This window comes from Hyperoodon ampullatus (assembly GCF_949752795.1).
Source record: "Hyperoodon ampullatus genome assembly, chromosome: 6".
NCBI classification, from domain to species: domain Eukaryota; kingdom Metazoa; phylum Chordata; class Mammalia; order Artiodactyla; family Ziphiidae; genus Hyperoodon; species Hyperoodon ampullatus.
The window spans coordinates 2542129-2551184 of NC_136919.1; the positions used below are offsets into that span (position 1 = coordinate 2542129).

At 62.2% G+C, this 9056-nt stretch overlaps 1 protein-coding gene across 1 annotated transcript in view; it reads right to left on the reverse strand.

The window, feature by feature from the left end:
• Positions 1-5792, reverse strand: part of SARDH (sarcosine dehydrogenase) — a gene marked incomplete at both ends in the record, with an annotated part of 61660 nt that extends 55868 nt beyond the window's left edge. Inside the window, 5 exons of the mRNA XM_079705732.1 lie at positions 1375-1475; positions 1666-1789; positions 2491-2670; positions 4139-4317; positions 5462-5792. Coding sequence (XP_079561858.1) covers positions 1375-1475; positions 1666-1789; positions 2491-2670; positions 4139-4317; positions 5462-5792 — 915 coding nt within the window. The remainder of the gene's footprint in view (positions 1-1374; positions 1476-1665; positions 1790-2490; positions 2671-4138; positions 4318-5461) is intronic.
• Between the last annotated feature and the right edge of the window lie 3264 nt (positions 5793-9056).

Sequence of the window (9056 nt, forward strand, 5' to 3'; positions counted from 1 at the left end):
CCCCGGCTGCCATGCTCTGCGTCCTCCCCTTCTCCCCCTCGTTCTTTCTCTGCCACCCTTCAGATGCCTCAAAAGACCCTTCAGACACGGCCTCCGCCAGGGCACCTCCCTGGTCCATAGGCTGGGAGTCCCTATAGCCCCTGTGCTCGCCCCCTGGGAGCCCCTGTCAGCCTGCTTTAAAATAAATAATATCTTTATTGTTTGTAGCCTTCCCCCAGCTCACCTGGGCAAGAACTAGGTTCTTACGCCTGTTATAGTCCCAGTTTCTAGATGAGGACTTGGAGCACAGAGCTCATCCAGTCGATGTTTGATGCAGAGAGGGGTGGGGCGGGAGGGTTAGATGGACGAATAAACGGATGGATGATGGAGGAATGGGTGAAGGGAGAGATGGATGGGTAGAGGGGGTGACGGCTGGATGGACACATGAGAGGAAGGACGGACAGATCGATGGATGGATAAATAGATGAATCAATGGATGGATGAAGGGCTGGAGGGAGGGAGGGATCGGAGGAGGGGTGAACGGAGGGAGGGACGGCAAGAGGAACAGAGGGAAGGAAAGGAGTGGAGGGATAATGGAGGGAGGGAGGGAGGGAGAGAAGGCTGGAAGGCAAGAGGAGTGGTCAGTGACAAGGGGACAGGAAGCCACCAGCCACCAGCACAGAAGAGGGGAGATGGAAAGGGAGGAGAGGGCTTCCCTGGTGGCGCAGTGGTTGAGAGTCCGCCTGCCGATGCAGGGGACACGGGTTCGAGCCCCGGTCCGGGAGGATCCCACGTGCCGCGGAGAGGCTGGGCCCGTGAACCATGGTTGCTGAGCCTGCGTGTCTGGAGCCTGTGCTCCGCAATGGGAGAGGCCACAACAGTGAGAGGCCCGCGTTACCGCAAAAAAAAAAAAAAACAAAAAGAAAAAAGAAAGGGAGGAGAGGGGAGAGGGCAGGGGGCGCACAGCTCCCCTCCCCCCCGCCGCCTCCTCTGGCAGAGGTGTCTCCAGGGCTCCCTGGGAGGTTCTGAGGCCCAGGGATCAATGTTCTCTGAGACCGGCACCCAGGGCACATCTGGGAGCATGCGAACATTCAGAGGTTCCCAGAAACACCTGGGGCACAGAACATGGCAAAAGCCAGACTGGCTGCACCACGCAGGACGGGCTTGGGCATCAATGAGAAGCCATGCTCCGAAGGCAAAGGGGGTCGGGACCCTCGGGTTATGCCTGTGCTACTTCATTTCATTCTCAGGCCTCCCAAAACCTCCAGTCCCGAGGAGTCCCATTTCACAGATGAGGCCACCGACGCTCAGGGCGATGAAGGAAGCTATACAAGTGTTGGGCTTCACAGCCAGGTCCCTGCACCACCCACTTGGTGCCTGGGGCCGTCTACTCACCTGGATCCCTTCAATGCGCTCGGTGACGACGTAGGCATGGTGCATGGCCACCAGCGGGACCTTGACGCCAGCCATCCGGCCCACGGCGCCTGCCCACACTCCTGCAGGCAGAGCACAGACAGCTCAGCTCTGCTGGCACCTGGCGGGGCCAGCCAGCTGGGCGCCTCTGCAGGCCTGTCTGCCATGGCAGTGATTCCCCAGGTCACGCCTGGGCCCCCACCCCTAAGAAAGGCCAGGTTTAGGGAGCAGCCAGGGTGGCCACTTGGGAGCCCCGAAGAAACGTGTTCCCACCTGCACAGTTGACCACGCAGGGCGTCTGGATGGAGCCGTGCTCTGTCTCCACAGCCTCGACCCGCCGCACCCCAAAATCATCTGTCCGCACACTGATGCCGGTCACCGGGCAGTTCTCGATGACCTGGGAGCGAGAAGAGCTGCTTCCAAAGCCATGTGGGCGCTCTGAGCACTGACAACCTACCCTCTCCTACTGCCAGCCCAGGTGGTACCCAGGACACCTGCTTCTGCTCAGGCAGGCTTCATGTGACCCCACTTGGGAAATGGGGTGACCACAGGGTGGAAACTAACTCCACGTGTTCCTTGACTTGGAAAACGTGTCCCCCCAGACAGAGGCTTTTTTTGAAAAAAAAGAAAAGGAGGGCTCATTTGACTGACAGATGCTTGCGGTAAAAAGGTCACATACAGTGCAGTTTGGCTCCATTTGATTTACATATACATCTTTATAGAAAATTACTTGCAGTAAAACTACAGTGTCAACATTGGTTACCTCGGGGTGATCCTCATTTCTTCTTTCTTGCTTATTTGTCTTTTCTAATCTTTCCTACAACTACGTGTGTATTCGAGACAAAAGAAGATAAAAATTACAAGAAGAGATTTGGGGTGGGTTCACTCTTCCAGCAGGGCCAGACCTCGGGGAAGGGAGGAGAGCTGACATGGGGGACAAACCTGAGGCCGGCCGGCCTCTGCAGGATCGGATTAGAGGCTCAGGTCCTATGTGGAGCAGAGAGAATGGCACGTGTTCTCTTGCCTTCTGGTCTTGGGGTTCTTAGGCAGGAGGGGTGGGCTGGCAGCAGGGGACCCAGGGCCAGAAGGCCATTGTACCTGTGCTCCCCGGGCAGTGGCGGCCCTGGTGAGGGCGGTACAGGTGCCGGCGGGGTCCATGGTGCCGTCATGCGGCACGTACAGGGTCCCGTAGAGGTCATCCACGTTCATCAGCGGATACAGTGCCTTGGTCTCTGCCGGGCTCAGCACGTGGGACTCCACGCCGTAGGCCTTGCCCAACTGGGGGACCCAGAGGAAAGTAACTGAGCCCTCAGGGAGCAGACCCCCGTGGCCACTCTCCTCCCCGTCTGGGCCTCCAAGGGTCAGTTCGGACCCTGTGTCCCCCAGGAACCCTTAGCCGGCTACCGCGCCCCAGCGGCCCCCGTCCCTCGGGCCAGCTCCGAGGAAGAGTAAGGAGCCCGGGTAGTGCTCGGAAGCAGGCTGTGGGGCCCTCCCGCCTCCCCCATCCAGCTCTAACATGAGCCATGTGACCTGGGGCAAGTTGCTAACGTCACCTGGGGGAATGGGGGTGATCATGGTTTATGTGGTTGACACCTTTAAAGAGCTTAGACCAGTCCCTGGCACATAAGGATTTACTATATAACATAAATAAAAATAATCCCCATAGGTCTGATATTTTGAGCTTCCACCAGGTTTGATGGTCGGACCGGCTCCCCAGACGAGAGACACCGCTGCAGTCCTCTGTCCCAGGCCCAGGGCTGTGACAGACCACACCCCCGACGCATTTGATTGGCCCAAGGGCAGCCAATCAAATGCCCCCAGGCATACATCCATCAGGAAGGCTCCGCCCAGCTAGAGATGAGCTGAGCCAATCAGATTCTCTCTCCGAGCAGTGGGATTGAAAAGCTGCAGAGACCTCACTCAGCACCTGAGCTGAAAGGTTTCCTGGGCACCTTTGGAGCCTCCATCCCAGCTGATGAGTGAGCAAGGCGGGCGGGGGTTGGGGGAAGAGGTGAGGGAAGTAGGCAGAATGACGCCACCTCCTAACCCCAGAGACCCGGCCCGTTCTAATGAAGCCAGGTGCCGCTGCTTCCGCCTGGGCACCCAGAGGAACTTGGCATCCCTGACAATGTACCTCTGCTACCACACAGTCCACTCTGCTCGCTGGGCCCTGAGCCGCTCTTCAGTTGGTGCTCAATAAGGAATGAACTGCTGGAGGAGCCAGTCTCAGCCACGCCCTGGAATTTGGGGTCCGGGCCTGGCTGCTCTGGGTGAGGAATCAACCCTCCACCCCAGCAGAGGGCCTTCCACAACGGAAGGCTTTCTCTGCCGTCTCGCCCACAGTGGCGTTCCCTCAGCCCCGTCGGCGGTGCCGGGAGAAGGGTGCTCCTTCCTCCTGGGTAGCGCAGTTTCTCATCATTCATCCTGACTCCTGTGAGCACCCGTGCATGCTGATAACTCCCGTTTATCGGGCCTCTCCTGCCTTGAGGCTCGGCAAACGGTGCTGTGCAACACGGTCCCATTTTAAAGGTGAGGATGCCGAGGCTCAGAGGCAACGCTGCTTGGCCCAGGTGGCCCGGCCAGCAAGGGCAGCACCAGGGCTTGAACCCAGATCTGTTGGGGCTCCTTCCCTGTGCTACGCTGCCCCACCCACCACCGGCAGGGCGGCACACACCAACACGACTGGCTCGCCCGGGCGGGAGTGCACCCAGGACATGAGTCCCCGCCCTGGCAGGGGTGCACCCACCGACATGAGCCTCTTGTACTCATCCAGACGCTGCCGGTTGGACGCGATGAACAGGCCCCCGTTCTGGATCCAGCCCGTGTGCAGCCCCGTCTCCTCCTCCAGGTCGCGGCTCACCACGCGCCTCGTGTGGGCCAGAAGCTCCACCTCCACGTCGCTGGGCCGCAGCTGCCACAGCAGGCCTGGCGGGGGAAGGACGGGGCGCTGTCAGCCCCAGCACTGTGGTGCTGCACCCCGGCACCTCGCAGCAGGCCAGGGCTCCTGAAGACCAGGCAGTGGGCGGGGAGCGTCTCTGCAGGCCATGGAGAGCCCCGAGAGGCTGATGAGCGGGAAGTGACGGGGTCAAAGCTGAGTTCGGGACATCGCCCTTGGGCAGCTCGGAGAGTGACAATCCCCAAGACTCCCATTTATGGAGCACCTACTGTGTACTGAGCCCATCACTGGGTGACAGAGCAGTCCTGGGAGGCAGGCATGACCATTTTATAGTGAAATTAAGGTGGCACCAAACGGTTCTGTGCCCGGGATCACAGGACAGGTGATGATGGGGCCAGGACCCCAACCCAGGACTGACTGAAGTCCAAAGGCAGCCTCTTCACCAGCAAAGCTGCTCCCTTCCGAGCAGAGTTTGGGGAGCGGGAGGCCAGGGGAGAGGGAGCAGTGGGGGAGAGGCTGTGTGGGCCCAGCCGAGACAGGACGGTGGGTAGGCAGGGGCAGTGGTGTGCAGGGCCGGCTGTGTCAGCTCTCAAGACACGGGATGCCTGAACCTCTTCCCAGCTCCACATCCAGCGACATCACGCTCACATTGGCCAAAGTGGGAGTGTTTTCCCCACAGAGCCTGGCAAACTTAACGCAGGGTTAAGGCAGAAGGTTGGCTGCCCTGGGGACATGCACACAGTAGGTGCTTTTACTATAGGCCCACTGGTTAGTTGGCTGAGAATCAGGTGCCCATGGAGGACACCGCTCTGCATCACCCCTGATGGTCCCTTCCCCGTCCATCCTCTACACCCCGTGGACGGCCCTCATCCCGGGTGGCTCCGTCCAGGGAAAGGGCTTCTGCTCTTTGAATAGACAGCTGCCTGGGCTCCCAGCTCTGGTCTCAGCTCTGCCCTCCAGGACCCCACAGTCAGCGTCTGCTCCCTCCTCCCCTCCGCAGCTCTTCAGAGACTCAGGGGGCACGCAGGCTCACCCTCAGAAGGACCCCGCATCTTTCCCCCGTGTCCTCCCCCTCCAGCTCAGCTGTCTCTAACAGGCCTCCGGGTGCCAACCCAGAGCTGGCCCCTGGCTGAGTCCAGTCCCTCCCGCCCCTGCTTGTGCCCAAGCCCCTACCCGCCGTGTGCCAGGTGGTCCCGGAGGTCAGCCGCTCCCGCTCCAGTAGCACTGCCCCGCTCATGCCCAGCTTGGCCAGGTGGTAGAGGGTCTGGCAGCCCAAGCTGCCCCCGCCGATGATCACTACATTGGCTGTGCTGGGCAGGGGCCGGCTTGGGCCCTGGGCACCTGCCCAGGGATCCCGTGTCTCTTTCAGGGTCTGCTGGTAGGGCACGCTCTTCTCAGGGGTGGGCCGGGCCCCACTGGTCAGGAGTCGCAGCCCCAGGCCCTGGGCAGGGCTCCGGCGAGGACAGGTGGCGGCCACACGCAGGGCTCGGCTCAGCAAGGCCATGGGGACTCGGCTTGAGCACCACAGGGAGCTGGGGAGAGAGTCAGGGCTGCCTGGGGCACAGAGGGCTCTGTGCAAGTGAGACCCAGGGCTCCTGCGCTGTCACCCTCCGGCCGTCCTCCTGCCACCCACCCACGTCATGTGTGCACTGTGCATTTGTCCACGTGTACTGAGGGCCTCATACGCTTCAGGCTCTGGCTGGGTCCAGGGGAGACCACGGTGGGGGCAAAAGGGGGGCAGTGTGCGTGGCGGGGAAGGGCTGCAGGGCCACAGGGCGGGTGGCGGGGGGCCTGGGGCAGGGACACCCAACCCTCCAGCCTGTACCCAACACGCCCTCCGGGGCAACTCCCGTCTCAACCCCAGACAGAAGTTATTTCTGCCACGTTGGCTCCACAGCCCTTTGGGACCCGAGGCAGAAGGTGAGCAAGGCAGCAGGGTCCAGGCCCCCTGCTCCCTTGGGTCATCTCGAAGCCAGGTAGGGACTCGGAGGATGGGTGACCAGCCTCCCTCCTCCTCGGTGGCCTCCCAGTAGCCTGCAGGGCTCACCTGGCATCCCTCCCCAGTTAGAAGAGCCTCATAATTATAAGAAGAAAACTGTGACGGGGACCCACCTTCTAAGGAGACAGGACGCAGAAGAGGTGTCTCCCCAGAGGGGAGGAACACAGAGAGGAAAGGACACCTCAGAGAGGCTCCTGGGCCCACGTGTGGGATCAGCAGGAAAGGTAAGAGGGTTTTGGCTGTGGTTGAGGTACTGAGGTGGGTCCCGCACCTGCGTTAATAGCCCTGATTGACATCAATTAGCCAGTTAATTAAGACCACTTCCATTTCCAAGCATGTGCCACATGGCAAGCTGGGAACACGCGTTCTCTCTGCTCGGAAGTCAAGATGACTGTTGTCCCCATTTCACGGAGGGGGTCAGACTTAGACCCAAGGAGGCCCGCCAAGGTGACCAAGGTCACAGGGCCGGCGTGCGGCCAAGCCTGCTGGCTGTCCCGCCCCCTCCCAAACCCCCAGTCCGCAGACACCTCGGGGCCTGGTCTGGGGGAGGAGAGGCTGGGGGGCACCCGCCCTCACAGGTGGGCACTGCCCACCGCACCCCGTCCGCTCCTCCGCAGGCACCCGGGCTCTCAGGTCGGTCAGGGCTGCCCTGCCCTCACCACAGAGACCCCCCCCAGGGGGTAGGGGCGGAGGAGGGAGCAGGCAGGGGTGATCTGAGGGGCTTCGGGGTGGGGGGTTGGAGGCTGGGGCCGGGCACCCCAGTCCCTCGGTCAGCTCTGCCCTGCTCCAGCGGAGGTGCAGCCCGGCTCGTGTCTGCACTTACCTTTCGTCCTTGGATTTCCTGAACCTTCCAGGAGTCGCCAACAGTGAGGACCTACTGTCAGAAACTCGGCGTCACGTGGGTGCCCGGGAAGCCTTTCCAAGGCCGGGCGTCCGCCCGCCCCCTCCCCCGCCCCCGGCCTCCGACCCAGACTCCTTCCTCCCTCCCCCTGCGCCAACGCGGGGGCTGCCGCGTGCCCCTTCCCGGCCCATGGCCAGTCCCGTTCTCCCACCCAGGCCGGGGGTGGAGGGGGCACGGCCCCTGCACGGGCAGCCCAGTGCCCTCCCGCCCGGGCAGCTGCTTCCACACTGATCTGCTCTTCTGCCCTCTCCAACTCTCTCCCACCCGAGTCCGCAGCCTGGCCATTCATTGCCAGGGTTCGGGGTCAGACAGACGGGCTTGGCCTCGTGCTGTTAAGCGGGGCGGCCCAGAGAAGCCCTCACCGCAGGCGGTAGGATGACGGGGCCGGGGGGCGGGGGGTATGGAGGGAAGGTCCAGGCACAGGCCTCAGCGGGAGGAGGGCTGGGAGGGTGCCCAGGCCCCCTGGCCGCCCACAAAGTGTCCCATGGTCGTGCCCAGCCAGCTCTGGGCCTGTCCCCACCCCGCCGGCCCAGGGAAGGGCCTGGGCCCTGCCCTCCCGAGGGCTGTACCTCCGGCCGGCCACTGCCCCCTGGCCCCGAGTGGCCTGCCAGTGCCGGGCCCAGTGGCTGCAGCAGTGCCGTCACCTCCTTCCTTCCCAGCAACAGCCAAGCAGGAACCCGGGGCCAACCCTGCCCTCCCCCTGCTGGCCCCGCCCCTGGAGGCGCTGCCAGCCCCCATCCCACCCCCCCCCCCTGGCTGGGGCAGGATGCACCGCCCACCGCCAGGCTTCTAGGAGGCGGGCCTGGCACAGCCAAGCGGGCAGTTCTGAGGGCAGCAGCACCGGGGCAAGTGACCTCTCCCCCTCCTCCCTAAAACAGGGGTCACAGCGTTCTGCAGGTGAACCCGTGCACCCCTGCCTGCCTGTGCCCGCCATGCTCCCCGTGCCAGAAGGGAGCTTAGCACGGCCAGGTGGGCAGAAGGTGCTGGGTCAGCAGCAGCGTCGCGCCGGGGCTGGGGCTCCTTGGTGGGTGATCCAGGGCCTTAGCACAGAGCTTCCTGTCCAGCCTCAGCTGCTCACCCCCAGGGAAGGGGCGCTCACTGCCCTCAGAGGCAGGTCAGGAAGTCTGGGTTGCCCGCGCCACCAGCCCTGGACAGCGCTCCTGACCTGTCTGCCCTCCAGAGCTCCCAAATCCTTCTGTTTCTGGGCGAGACATCCGTGAGCCTCTGGCTTTTCCACTTCACAGCGACCAGCTTCCCAGGGCAGGGATGCCTGCCTCCGTTTGACTGTTGGGGGCACCAGGGCCCAGAGAGGGGAGCCAGCTTGCCTCGGGTCACACAGCAAGCTAGTGGGGGAGCCAGACCAAGCCTGCAGTCAGACAGACGGAGTGGGGCCTCAAGCTAGGTCTAGGGCGTCTGGGTTGTGCTCAGGCAGAAGATGCCCAGAGGAGGTCTGGAACGAGTAAGTACATCCACCTCTGAAGGTGCAAAGAATCAGAACAGGTGCTGCTATAAAAGAGGACCTCCTCCTCCCACGGGGTCAAAGAAAGTATTTAAATTTCTGTCAGTGAACAAAATGGTAATGCCAGCTGCTAATACAGGGAGTGATATAGGCACGATACTGCTGTGATTAATACAGACAAACAAATATGTGTGTTCTTATTCCCACTGAGCTGTCCAACTGTCTTGCTGCCAATTTGTCTGCCCTGTACATTTACTGAGCACCTACTGTATGCAAAGAACTGCAGGGAGACCCAGAGGCAACTAGGACCCATTTCCTGCCCTTGAGGGCCTCAGGGTCCAGGAAGAAGATGGAGGCAGGGAGGGGCGAGGTGGCCACGAGGCCGGCTGTGTTGGGGGTGGTCCTGAAC